Source organism: Pithys albifrons, chromosome 3, assembly GCF_047495875.1.
Source record: "Pithys albifrons albifrons isolate INPA30051 chromosome 3, PitAlb_v1, whole genome shotgun sequence".
Lineage (NCBI taxonomy): Eukaryota > Metazoa > Chordata > Aves > Passeriformes > Thamnophilidae > Pithys > Pithys albifrons.
In genome coordinates, this window is record NC_092460.1 from 9,687,441 (window position 1) to 9,702,103 (window position 14,663).

Consider the following 14,663-nt stretch of genomic DNA (forward strand, 5'->3'; position numbering starts at 1 on the left):
GTCAAGAATGCCTTGGAACTTGAAGAACTTGGGGCTTTACATCCAAAAGAAGCTCCAGCAGTTTTTCCAGCAGCATTTTGAAGGAAGAAGACTGGGGGGATTTGGTATCTCCTTATCGGTCCTTGGTTTATACTGGGTTTTTGTTGAGTTTTGTTTGTTTATTCTAATTTCAATACACACAAGATGAAAGTTTAAAGAGTTTAAAAACAAGTTGTGGGATCTGAATATTGTGATGGAATATTCTTGCTTAAAGTTCTGGATGGAAAGAACTGAGGCCATGTTGCATTGTCTTCATGGATGAGAAAACTTCAGCTCCAACATCACAAAGAGCAATTTATTAAAAAATCCAAAACTGTGGGAGAAAAGAGCAATTCTACCAAGATTCTCACGAGTCTGCCCTGGCATCTGGAACTGGGCTGGAGAAGCAGTGGTGTTTGTCAAAAGCAGACCTGTGCATCTCTGAAAAAGGCTTAAGACTCTATTCCTGCCCTTCTGCTGGGCACATAATGAATAGTAACACCTTTTAGGGTGTATTTCTGTAAGAGCAAGAAAAGGCCACCTCCAAGCAGAGACACAACTTTGCCTTTTCAGACTGTGGAAAGTAGTCAGGAGTTCGAAAATCAAGGGGTGAGCAGTAGTTTTCATTGAAGGAGCCAAGTGCTAAAGATCATGGCATGCTAATTTAGCCACTCTCTCATATCCTCCCATCGAAGTCAGTGGTATGTTTTGATAATTCTGTTTGATGTTTTCCAGTCATCCAAGAAGCTGATGTTTTTGTCCCAGATCTTGGTCCCCCTCTTGTTTCAAATTCCCCCCTTATCCCACTTAGCAAGTTGCTGTCAGGCCATTTCCTGAACCCTCTATTTTATCATTCACCTCTGCCTCAGACAAAGAGGCCTTTGCTTTATCATACATAACCTCTTTACCTTCACTTTCTAGGCCTTCCACCTGGGCCTAACCTGCAGCACCTGTCATTCCTGAATTTTAAGTCTTAAAGGTCCATTGCCTTCTCTACTAAAGCTGCCTCATTTGAAAGGTAAATGAGAAGGCAAAAAAGCTTTACATGCCTTAACACATTCTATTCCCCACGGTTAAGAGGTGCATGTTGTAGGTGGCTGCAAAAGTGAACGCCTTCTTCTTTTTAAAACTTTCTCAAAATTCTTTCAATGTGATCTCTGGCAAAACTTGACTCTGGTTAAGACCACAATGACCCCTTAGTACTCTGATGAATAGCACCACCTCATCCCCTCAGTGTTCCCCTGGGTGCTTATCTAATTTTAAGTCTTGGATGTCTCTGGAGCAGGAGACATCTCTGTATTGCATTTATCCAGCACATCCCAGAGAAGGTTTCCAGGTCATGATAAAAGTTCCCCTGTGCTACTGCACATTCAACAGAGTAATTCAACAAAGCAACCAAGTTACACCTGTAGAATCAAGACTAGTTTGTGCCCACATCCACCTTCAGCAAAGGAATTGGTTACAGCACAGTCAGACATCACAATCCAACACCCTCACAGAGATTTGCTCGCTGAGGTTCATCAAGCTGATGGTTGATTTGATTGGGGAGGAGAGGGAAGTGGAAGAGCATTAAGCTCTTGAATTCATGCAATGTTTAACAGGGGGAAACGTCAAAGTCACAAAAATCTGTCCTCAAATCTCATCACTCGTTATTTATCCTGTTTGCCCAGCACCACGGAAATCCCAAGCCAGAGTTTCACTCCTGTAGATGTTCATCACTGTTGCTTCCCCCCTTTTCCAAACACACTCACACACTCTGCTTTTTCCCACACAAACTGAAAAGAAATAATTGTCCTAAAAAGCAGAAGAAAACACACAGTGAGTCCAGTGTCTGACCAGGGAACACTCCTCAGTGACACAGAAAACCATCACATGAGAAGCAGCATCTGGTAGTGCTTTTAGATGAATATAAATAATGAGACACGTAGCACTTCAATGCTGAGTTTATAAGGTTGGGATGGGCCTTGGCTTTCCCCAAATCAAAAGAGGAACAAATAAAAACACACAAAACCGGAACAAGTCACAGTAATGAAGGGAAAGATTCAGCATCTGCCAATTTACCCCATTTTTATATAAACTGATCCTGTTGATGCTAAAATTCAGTTTTACAAGAGGAAACATAAGAGTGAAAAAGTAAAACATTCAGATTACATTTGAAGTCACAGTTTCTCTTTATTTTTTCTTCACTGCAATATATAAAAACATCACATTTTAAATATACCCTTCAGTGGCACTTTGTATTTATGTACCAAGGGTGAAAGTTACCTGCAAGCTGTTATTGAGCAAGTCGAAGTCACTGTATCGCCTCACAATCTGCAAAAGAAAAGACAAAGTTCAGGAAACAAATTACTTTTTCCATTAGCATCTTACTCCTCAAAATCACATCAGAGAAAAGTAATTCCCATTTATAATCATCTTCTTCTTTTAACAATTCTTGTACAAATGCATAACTGCTGGATTATGTCACACTGCCAGAGAGCAAAAGAGTTTTTAATCACATCTCGATCAAAAAGAAAATGCATTTCTAAACATTATTTTAAAACAGCTTAAAATACTCTTGTGAGCAAAGCTGCCTGCAAACAAGGCATTTTTGCCATATGAGATGAAACAACTTTTCATGGTCATCTTCATCACTACTTCTTGGTTTTGTTGCTCAGCAAGGCTGTGATTTTAGCCCTCAGGGAGGCAAACCAACATTTCAGATTTTAGAATGATGGTTGTACCAACACACAGTAGTAACACATGACAGGCATTTTTCTTGGAATATTCAGAATAGCAGCAGACAACGTGCCTTCTGTAGCTGGCAGCAATACTGTTTTTCTCTTAGTTTTTGATCAAAAGTATTCAGGCACTTCATGTTCTCAATTCCAAAAGAGCATTTCTCTTTCCAGCTCAAATTTTAAAAGCCTGGAAGAGGCAATTTTCAAACTCTTCCTAAAAAAGGCATTCTGGTTACATGAACCACAGCTTAGGAAATTACCTGCCAGCTGTTTTCTGCTGAAACTCCTCTCTGAACACGGATTATGTACTCCTAACAAAAGGAAAAAATATTAGAAATGAGAACAAATAAGCTGAAGGAAGTTATTAAGTCCTTCTCCAACTATGAGCATGAACATTCAGAAAGGGAAAATTCAGATCCAGCACCAAGGGGAGGGTCCAAGACAGGTTTGCTCACACCCATCCCTGGCAATTGTCTCACTCTGCTTCCCAGTGTGGAACACCAGGAGAGGGGCAGGAGTTTGCACACCTGGGAAGCACCTGGACAGTTTAATTTAGTTACAGAAAAAGACAGTAAAAGCTTACTCAGCACACATCTCTACCAACAACAGCTGAAGTAACCTCTCCTTACCTCACCTCCAATGGCCAACAAGCACCCCCAGGAACTCCTGGCAGTACCATAACAGAGTAAAATGCCAGTAAATAACCACATCTGCCCAACCTCCAATTATTTCTGTACTAAAGAGGTTACTACAAAAGCTGTGGAATGTGTTTGAGTGACTACAATGTACCAATTTCTCATGGCAGTAATTCTTCATTTATAATGCATGCTTAATGTTAAATATATATTAACTATGCAGATATATCTAAATCTCAGCGAGGCACTTTCGAATTTTAAGAATTAATAATTCTTCCACCACAATTACATTAATAAATCACAATTTTTCTCAATTTCTTCATTTCAAGCTCCACTCTACCTTCTGTAGACTAATGCCTGGTCATGAATTCCTGGTCAACATTGCTATTGAAGGTTTATTCAATTATCTCAAAAATAGATATGAAGTATTTTATACACCCAACCAGACATACTTTAAGGTAGCCATGCCTTTGTTTACCCCAACTCTGTTTCAGTTTGAAAAGAGCTCTAAAAGTACTTTTGACATTTCAAAGATCATAAACAAGCCAAGTCTTTTTCCTAGAAATCCTATAATCTCCATCTGAGATATTGTTTAATGTATGGAAACCAAAATATTCTGGCCTGAGTGTAGAAACAGACACTTCTTTGCCATTTGCTTAACGAAAGCTCTGTAAATGCAGCTCTTTTTAAAGTTTAATTACAGAGATTATGCCCTGGGTCCATAATTTACATTGAAGAACAGGCCTGGGTGGGGTGGCAGGACCCTGAACTGGGGCTCAAAGTGCCACTAAAGTGCCACTAATAATGAAATGACAACAAATAAACAAAGGTATTTCCAGCACCTGGTGTTTAATGTCAAATTTGTCCATTCCATAACAATGACTATCTGACATGTACCTGCATACCAACTGGGTAATTCAATTAACTGAGTGTTTGATTGATAAAGTATTGTAAATTCAGGTTCACAGTTAAAAAGCCACCACATGCATCTTTAAGTAACTTCTCTTAAGTACCATGAAGTGTCTCACAGTTTTGGAACTTGCCTTCCAAACCCCACAGAACTAATTCTCCTTTTTCAAATTAAATGAAATTAAAAGCTGTTATACTGGAAAACATAAATATACCAGTGGATGCAAACAAAGTGGGACACATCAGAGAATCCCTCCACAGAATTAAATTCTCATTTAACACCTACCAATCAATTAGTGTAAATCAAGAATTATGACTATTCCAGACAACAGGCACAGGCAACACTTATCAGACATTACCTTGTGTGTTTCAATCTTACCTAATCCAGATTTTATTTACTTAAGTTTCCTTCCAAAACCCAGGGCTACTGAGTCAAAAATGCTATTCCATTTTTTAAAATTCACTTTAAAATAGTCTTTATTATCAAAGCTGTCGAATAACTGTACCAAATCTGATCCATCTAGCCTTGAGAAGAAAAAAGACTAATAAAACCCAAGACAATTTATCACATTTCTTGTCCTAGCTTAGTTGGAAATGACAGAAATCCAAGATGTCACAAAACAAAACACGTCACTGTTACACTAGAATTAAAATGTCTGTTTTCAGAAAATCAGACTGACGTGCTCACTCCACATTGTCTTGTCTCACCCATTTGAAATCATAATTATGGTATCTTCTGCAAAACAAGAAGCCCAAATCCCCATAAATAGTAACATAAATCCACAGAGCTGATTGCAATTCAACCAGAGTAATTATGTTTGGAAACTCTGTGACAGAAATCAATTAAATGGACACCTGGAAGCCCATATTCACCACTAAAGTGGCTTTTCCTATTTTGTGATCGTTTCTGCATTTTGGGAAGTAGGAAGAGGCTACTTCACACACAGACAAAAAAACTGCAACAACTGCTTATTCATCAAGTCTCAAAGGGACATTGGCTGTTCCTCTGAAAAGCCACATCAGGGATGACTCACCACGTGCAGTCATTCATCTTTTCTAGGATTTTGAAAGCAGCAGAGTTATTGCTCAATCCCTTGTAGCACTTACTCTTCATCCAGCGATTGTCATTTTCTGTTTTACCCCAAGAAAACACCCTCAGGCAGGCAGAACACAAACCCATCAGACAACCAACAAAGCACCTTATTGCCCAGAACCACTCTGGTCAAAATAGCACTCAGCTCTTCTGAGAGCTCAGTGATAACAAACTCAGGCCTCAGAGCTCATTCTCACACGAAGATTATATAAAAAAAGACCAGATTTGAGCCACAACTATTTCCCCCCACAAATACTTGAGCATTTCCCCATCCAGTTCTGCTTCGGTGCCCTAAAGCATGGACTGTAATGAATAATTGTCCACCCCGTCAATAAATCCAATGAAAAAGCCTAAATGCTCTTCTGGGTTTGGAATTTTTCACCAAAGCTGATAACAAGATTCAAAGCCAAAGAATAGCTGTAGTAGAAAAAACAGGATAAGAAATACAATCCCATTCCCAATGTCTGTTATTCAGCAGACCATAATATGCTGAGTTTCAGTGAGAAGTTGATACTTCCCATTGCCTCGGAGTGGCAACAAGCTTGTTGTGGGATTATAATTAGCACCACTGATAATGCTTCCCTGAGGACCAGAGAAGAGCTTTCAACTCTTCAAGTGAAGTGCACAAAAGCTTTTATTACTCTGCCAAATTCTGGTTTGGTTAGGGAATAAAAATCTGAATTACAACAATCTTCTTCTGACACTGCCTGATAGTGGGACTGAGACTGTGCCCATAGGAAATACAGACAAGCATAAGGAAAACAGACAGGCACGCTCAGCATCATTTCTGTTCAGCTGCACCATCTAACCCAGGAAAACAGAATGGAAAAGGCTTCAGAAAGGGCTAGTAATTACCAGAGCTAGAATTATAGAATCATTGGGTTGGAAAAGACCTCCGAGATCATCAAGTCCAACCCCTGGTCCAACTCCAGTCCCTTTACCAGATCATGGCACTCAGTGCCACGGCCAACCTCAGTTTAAAAACCTCCAGGGATGGTGAATCCACCCCCCCTCTGGGCAGCCCATTCCAATGCCTGAGCACTCTCTGGAAAGAATTTTTTTCTGATCTCCAACTTAAATTTCCCCTGGTAGAGCTTGAGCCTGTGCCCCCTTGTCCAATTGCTGAGTGCCTGGGAGAAGAGACCAGCCCCCACCTGGCTGGAACTTCCCTTCAGGTAGTTCCAGACAGTGCTGAGGTCACCTCTGAGCCTCCTCTTCTCCAGGCTAAACACCCCCAGCTCCCTCAGCCTCTCCCCACAGCACTTGTGCTCCAGTCCCTTCTCTGGCCTCGTTGCTCTTCTCTGGACCAGCTCCAGGCCCTCAATATCTTTCCTGAACTGAGGGGCCCAGAACTGAACACTCCTGCCAACAATTTTAGGAATCGACAACCAGGCCTGGTGAGGTCTAGGTTAGTTACACTCATGCAGAAATTCTCACGGCATCTTTCACTCCTACATGAATAGATCAGAATCTTTCCTATGACTCAGTTCACCAAATAACTTCAAAGGAGCCCCAACAGCTGCTGGTTGGCAAAGAGAGGTCTCAGCTTGCAGAGGAGACAACAGAACCTCCTGCTGCTGATTGTGCCCACGGGCAGCAAGGTCACTGCCAGCGGCTACAGAGGAGACACCAACACCACATCCCACAAACCATTCCCAACACAACCTCCCTGGGCTCCTCCACACTCCCACACAGGTGAGGTTTGTACATCTGCTCCTCTTCCTACCAGTACTGCCAACCAGTCTCTGACACAACCCTGATATTCCAGCAGCAGTTCAAAATACATTTTTAAAGATGCCAAGGAAAGCAGTTTTCCTATGGGATCATTTCCTGGCTGCTCCAATTAGTACAGAAAGTGGAAACTGGTGCTGGGAGAAGGAGGCTGGGAGCAGGGAAAGCTGCACAATGCCAGTTGCACATTGTCCTTTCCTATAATCTTCTTCTCATCGCCACAGAGTTCTCGATAGAGTTTCTGAAAAGGAATATTCTCCAAATATCCCCATGGATCAGTGACAACCACACTGCATTTCTCCACTCCTTTGCCAAGTAACAGTTTCTCAATCACTGTGTGGGATTAACATTATCCTGAATTTACCCATTTTCGTGCAGAGACAACATTTAGGTGTTTTTTTCCCCCCAAATTCACCAAGATTAGTCCCTGGTATTCCAGCACTTACTGAAACATTGGCATCAGCAGCTCAACGCTGCTCACCACAATTTTGTTAACATTCCAAGTGGAAATCACACAGCAAAGCACGTCCAAATGTTTAACAATTGCTGTTTATCATCATTCCTAGTTTCTGAAACAGGAAGCAAACAGGAAAGAAGGCTTTTGCAGAGACCAAATAGGAAAGAACAAGTGGAAAATTTAGAGATTCTTAAAGTAAAATGCAGAGTGTCACCAATATTGGGTAATACCTTCTGTTCTCCCAAGAAAAGAGTCTCTAAACGTCCAGCTTAGTATAGTCAGCCTGTTTTTCCACAGATTTCTGATGGGTATCTGTTTAGCCCAACAAGCTTGGAAAGCCAACCATTATAGAGATCCAGGTCACCTTCAGGTCACATCAACTAAAAGTTTGAAAGGGCTTTATTTTATAAGCATTAAAGAGAGGAAAGCCTAATTAAGCATGAATACAATCCCTGCTTAAGCAGGCTGGATTGGAACAATTTCTAATAAGAAGCTCTTTTAAATGTTTATTTAGAAAATCTCCCATGTGAAAAGTAGCAGCAAGATCAGGAAAGCTGCTGGGCCTCAGAGCCCTCTCTGTTACAGGGCACAGCATTTATTTGCCATTGCACAGCCTGCCATGAAGCCCGTCGGAGGTGGGAGCAGCAGCAGGTCAGTGTTTCACTACATTTTAAAGGATGCAGGTGTGTGTGTGTGTCCCGTTTGCACCATTCACACGCTGTCGCTGCCGTAGTAATGATTCAGCCACTCAGTAAGGGAAAGCTTTGAAGTGGGACAACTGCAGGGAAAAAATAGGACACACATTTACACGTAATTAAACTCACTGAACAAGAAAGCCTCTGAAGAGACATGAGAAATCACAGATCTTCAGTGCCCTGCATCACCACGGCCTTCAGCAGAAAGGCAAAATACTCAGTGTTTTTCAGGAAATACTCAGTAGCCAACAAAAATATTCTAATTAGGATGTACTAAAGTATCAAATGGCAACGAATACTTTGACTGCAATCTTTGCAGGAGCTACAAATGCAATACAAATTTTGTGAGTTCACAAGAGGAAACCATAAGGTTGGAATATCCAAAATTAGGTGTGATGAAAGACCTACCTTTTGTGGGCTCAGGCTGGGGCAGAGATGGGGGGGCCAAGGGGAGGAACTGCATTTCTGAGACCTCAAACAAGTGAACTCTGATAGCTCCCTGTCTAAAGGTAACTTCATGTTTGGTTTTGTTCAAAGTGAAGGCAACCTTGCAGAGATTCAATTCCTTACAAAGCAGATGTGCAAGGTCCTTTACAAGCTTTTAAACTAAATCCAGCACTTCTAGGAACATATGGCTCCATTTCTGTATTCAGAACAATATAGGAAAAATATAAATGCTTTTCCAATGTTTTTCTAATTTAAAGCTGTGAGTGTCAACATTCATCATTGCTTAAGGAAAACTAAAAACTCTGAAAGTATGTTGTGAGAGGGATTTATTTCAGCTGTTCATTTTCAAATGCCTCTAAGACAACAATGTTCTGTAGCAATGTTCTGTTTCACTACTTCAATTTCAAAACATGAAACACATGGAAAAGGAAAATCAGTTAGGAAAAGAATTAAGGAATGTTGAGAAGTAGATGTACAACCCCATAGCAGTTTTACTGCTGGAAGGAGCTCTAAGACTTGTATGTACAGATGTGCAGTTCTCATTAAGGAGTATGTCTAGAATATTGTGGAAGTAAATAGCATCCTATTTCAAGGCTTAGAGAGAAAGACACTTTCAAATAGTGAGCACACAGATGAAATATTGCAACATGAAGCAAGCTCAACAGCCAACATTTATTAAGGCTTTAGTGCTGAAATTGCCTCTGTTGTCAGAACACATTTGGCATCAAGATGAGACACTTGCAAATGGTTTAATATCTTGGATGTAATTCCACTCCTATCGAAGTCAAGGAATGGCAACAAAACAACTTCATTTTCTGCAAAATTGGTACACAGACCTACCAAGGGAGTGAGCCATGGCTATGGAAATGTGCCCAGCACAGTCCTGGGAGTTACAGTTTCTCTCTCTCTTTGATGCAGTGCTGGTGACTGAAGCACAAAGCAGAGGACAAAGTGAAGCTGACAGAGTTTGCTCAAGTAATTTCAAATCTGTTAAGTGAGGTGCCGCTGGAATGCAACTGCAATATATGTATTTTTTTTGCTTTTAAAATGAAAAGGCTCCACAAACACCACTCTACAGAATTAATTGTATGTAAGTGCACATTCAAACAAAACTCAGACTGCTCAAACACGCTTAACCGGGGAAACAACTTTTGCAAACACAAAAAAGCATAATTTTCATCTTCAATTATCATTGGAAATAAATATACAGAAAGAAAACCTCAGTGGATCATTTCTTTGTTGTAACACAAGAACATGGAGATTCTGCCCCAGCTCAGATGTGCTGACTCCAGTAAGAACTTCTGAGCTCTTCTGACTTGAACGAGCCCATCAGAGAATTTTGCAGCTGATCCCCAACAATCTAAAAGCCCCATTTACCAGAGAGTTGACCCTTTCTAAGCAAAAAGGGCAAACCCTCAAGTTCTCAATACTAGTTTTGTCCCTTCTTAGGTTTCTGGAAAATCCAGGTAAGTCTCCAGTAGTTTCAGATTTTGTTTTCAGTTTTGTTTTTTCAGTTTCACCTTCAGCCCCAGGAAACAGAAACTGAGTTTCTGCCAGTCAGAGCCCGTGATTCAATGCTATGAAGTTTACACTCACCCAGCCTGTTGTATTAAATTTAAATTAACAGAAACTGCTCAGAACAATAGGCAAGCAAACCATTCACTTGACACAAGCTTTGGTCTTCTGTGTGATACTTCACCATGTCTACAGAGCTTTTCCTGAGATTCTTTACCTCTTCCTTAGCTGTTTTTTCTCAAGCATCCACAGAAGGTTTACATAATTCCTAGTTCAGTGTTACAGTTACACCTAAACTCGGCCTGAGCTGTCTTCACACAATGGTGTTTATAAGCAATGATCTATAGGAAAAAATACAAATGCAAGTTTAAAACAGCTCTTGCAACACTAAACAGCATTATACAATCTTAGTCCATACTGCTGACAAATGAATAGAAAATTTATTCATGGCTGCCTTTGTATTTCAGCTTCAGAACAAGTCTAGGATGTGCAAATCTAGTTCTCCAAACACTAGTTTGGGATGAAAGATGTGCATCTCTTGAAGATAATGCTTTGAGGGGGGATGAGGAACACACGTAAAAAGTATCTGTTAATGACAATCTACTTGTTTCTAAGGACAATTTAACAAAGTAAAATGCAGTCTTAGCACCTCACAAAAGCACTTTAGCCCTTTTTTTCTTCGAGGGGCTTCATTTACACACCTCTTCAGACACGAGGGTTTTATTTGTGTGGCCAGGAAAGTTCAAATCAGGGACAGCACAACCCACTAATAAACAAACTATTCAGATAAAAGGGACATAAGATGAAGCATCCAAAATGACAAAATAGTCGACTTACATCAAGTAAGTAACCAAGTCTGTTACCAGCTTCCTGTATTTTGTTATCTCACACTGGCTCTGTATAAACCATCTGTGCTACACACACTTCAAGCCATTTTTCAACTATCAACAGGGCTTCTGCAGTAAAACAAACAGTTACTAATAGATGTAGCTTAGAGACACATTTTAAATCAAAAGGCACAGTGCTCCGGCACTCTGTTATTAACAAAAGATCAGAACAAATCAGTAGAGAATTTTTTCAGAACATCCGTTAGTAACAGAATAGAGATGAAAGATGGGGGGAGCAACATTTCCTATCACATTTCCTCAGACAAGACAACACACTCAGAGTCTGGATTGAAAAAGTACTTCCAAGTGCTCATTCTGAAAGAATTTTGTGACTTTTTCTTTTCTAACAAAATCATTCAAGCCAAAGGAAAGAACACAAAAAGCTATTGTCATTTGCAGAAGCAAAGAAGTATAATAAGGGATGTTGGAAAGAAGTTACCAGTGAAACTTAATCTGGCCTGCCAGCTGGGGGGTATTAGGAGTTACACAACTTCTCACAGGTCTTGGCACCTGCTCCCCTCCGCTATTGAAACAGGTAAAAAGTATCACACTTGCCAGGAAATATCAGAAGAGGAGTCGCAACAACTGAGAGCCATAGCCCGTGGGATTCACAAGACTTTCTAGATGATTTCTCATGGGTAACTTCTGTTCAGAGAAGACTGGAACATCAGTAAATAAGAGTTTCTCACACATAGAAGCCCCACTTCTTAAGTGCAGGTTATTGACAAGAAGAGTATTTAATAAGGCACTCTATAGGTCAGTTGTATATTCTATGGTAAACCTACAATTGCTGTCGTTCAGGTTAAGGGAGTGCATCAGACGCAAGGAACGAGGAAGAGATCCACAATGCAGGAATCTGAGCTGTGTAAGGGGCAGAAGGAAAACCCTCTCTCCATTCAAAGCATGTTTCCCACCAGCGTACCTGCTGCTGAGGCACCGCTGCCCTCCTGTCCAGCCCAGCATCCCTGCCCGCAGCCAAAGCAGGAACCAAAAATGACAACCAGTTCTCTCTCTCTGATTCACAGCACTGCCTGGTCATACCATAAGGAAACCTAAATTCTAAAGTGGAAAATAACTGCAAATCGGACATTATGAAATTCGGACTATTACTGCACGCTCAAAGACAGCGCAGTTCGTAGGGAGGCAGCGTGCGTGTGTCCCAGGCATCCCATAATTAACCTGTGACACCCAAGTCGCGCAGGGCTTGCTATGCTCAGTGTCCCCGATGCCCACAGCAAAGCAGCGGGGCTGGGGCTGCGGGGTCCCTGCAGCGTCACAGCCTCACCCGCACGGCAGGACCCGCAGGCAACGCCGCCGTTCATGTGTAACTTCATCACAGCTACTGAAATGAGGCAACCAGAGCCCATCTCCGCTGCAAGGGCTGCAACACGCTGCGAAAAGCAGGACTTAACAGCAGCCCGCAGGGCCTCGCTAGGGCGGACGCGAGACAGCCCGAGCCCCGCTCCGCCCGCAAAGCCGCGGCGGTGCCGCCGGGGCCGTGCCCAAGGGAACCCCCGTGCGCAGGGGGGGCGGCGGAGCCAGCGACCCCCGGCCCCGGCGGCGCCGCATCCCACCGGGGGGTTCCCGGGCGCTCCCACCGCGCCCCGGGGTCGCGGCCCCGCCGCCTCCCCCCGCCCCGCTCGCCTCTCCCGCAGCCGCCCCGCACTGCCCCTACACCCCCGCTTCGCCACCCCCGGCCCCGCTGCTGCGAGCTCACCGCAGGTCCCCGCCCGGCCCCGCTGCCCCTGCGCCCCTCGCCCCGGGGACCGGGGACACCCCCAGCGCTCCCGGCTCCCCGCCCGGCCCCGGCCGCTCCCGCCGCCCCCCGCGGCCCGGCCTGCCCCGCTCACCGTGTGCGAGTGCAGGCTCTGGCTCGCCTCGATCTGCGCTGTCAGCGGCACCGTGTCGTCCAGCAGCACCTTGCCGGCCGGCGGCTTCTCCATGAAGGCCATAGCGGAGCGAGGAGCGGGAGAACCGGCGCCGCCAAGCCGCTTCCCGGCGCAGCTCCCGGCGCGGTCGCCGCTGTCAACACGGCAGCGCCGCCCGGGGCCTCAGCAACGCCAACGCCGCCAGGGGGCGCCGCGCCCTCCCCGGGCACCGCGGGTTCGAGTCCCGGTCCCGCCCCGGTCCCGCCCCGGTCCCCGCAGGTTTGAGTCCCGGTCCGGCCCCGGTCCCACCGCGGTTCAAGTCGCGGTCCCGCCCCGGGCACCGCGGGTTCGAGTCTCGGTCCCGCCCCGGGAGACGGCGGGATGGAGGACACGGGGAGGTGCGTCACCCGGGGCAGTAACGGGGGAGAAGGAGGGCATCGACGGTGGCGGGAATCAACCCCAAGCCACTGCTGGTCCTCCCAGAAAGGACAACTAGAAGGGCTGGTGTGCTTACTGCTTTCTCGCTTTTGGGGCGGGTTTTGTGGTTAAAAGATGATAAAATAACCAAATTGCATCAAATAACTCCTACTCAGTTTCTAGATCTTAGGGTTTGGAGTTTGGTTTTGGTTTCTTCAAAAGACATATAAAGTCGTTGAGTTCCACAACACGACTTTCATTATAGAACTGTAGAAAACTTTTTATTTCAATACTATGTATTACCTGGGAACCTACAAGTTGGACCCTTGTCTTTTTACACCACACACAGTAATTACTCTCGCTTAAGATGTTGTAAATAAGACCACAGAGCTGGAGTGTGTCCTACACTTGAAACAGGTATCACAAAAACCCTCATTTCTCTGTCTTGCAGCTCCATGTTGAGAGGAAAACGGGCTATGAGGTGTCCTAACTCCTGAAGTACTCCTTCTGCAGCAACCCAGGAGGTCAGGCACAGGTCTGATTGTTAATAGGCATGAACATGTCAACTTCACAGCTGGAGAGGCAGGTGAACAAGGAATGGGGGAAGGAGTGTGCTTGCACTGGTAAAGTGTTTTATATAGCACAAGGCAGTGACAGGCACTGACCCATGGCAGAAAGAAAGGAAACGGGAAGTGAAGAAGCTCCTACAAATAAGAGATAAGGAAAGCTCTCCCTCACTGCTGCTTCCAGGTTGTGAGAAAGACAAACCTCAGGCTCTGGAAACAGAGGGGACAGAGTCAAACACCTTAAACATTACCCCTCCCTCTGCTTCAGTGTGAGTAACACCTGGGGTCAGAGTGCAGCATGCTCAGGCAGTGCAACAGCTTCACCAGTAGTTTTCATCAGGATTCAAGATACTCTCTTTTCACAATAAACAACTTCGAAGGTTATTTGCAGTCAAGAAAAGTTTCATACTGCAGAGAAGACGGAGGGGATAAGATACTTTGCCAGAAAATTATATGAGCCACCAGCTACTGCTGATGGCCTTGACCATTCCTGAAAGTGTCTTAGTGTATAATAATCTTATGCCCATAAAAAATTACCAGAAGCCTCCTTTTACCAAGGTACTTTCAGTGAGCAAAGGGGAATACATATTCACACAGTCAAGCAAGCAGAGATCCCATACAGTTAGTACTCAAATCATCTGCTTCTTCTTGTCCTGCCCTCAGGAGCACAAGTAGAGTAAGTACAAGTCATGACAATGTATTTTT

The 14,663-nt window shown here is 43.7% G+C and overlaps 1 protein-coding gene across 5 annotated transcripts in view; it reads right to left on the reverse strand.

Moving 5' to 3' along the window:
- PXK (PX domain containing serine/threonine kinase like) overlaps positions 1 to 13,174 on the reverse strand; it is a 35,688-nt gene extending 22,514 nt beyond the window's left edge. For all 5 annotated transcript variants that reach the window (XM_071550357.1, XM_071550356.1, XM_071550359.1 and 2 more), the window contains exons 1-3: positions 12,958 to 13,174; positions 2,999 to 3,049; positions 2,284 to 2,331 (exon numbers count right to left, since the gene is read on the reverse strand). In XM_071550357.1, coding sequence (XP_071406458.1) covers positions 2,284 to 2,331; positions 2,999 to 3,049; positions 12,958 to 13,059 — 201 coding nt within the window. In that variant the 5' untranslated portion in view covers positions 13,060 to 13,174. The remainder of the gene's footprint in view (positions 1 to 2,283; positions 2,332 to 2,998; positions 3,050 to 12,957) is intronic.
- Between the last annotated feature and the right edge of the window lie 1,489 nt (positions 13,175 to 14,663).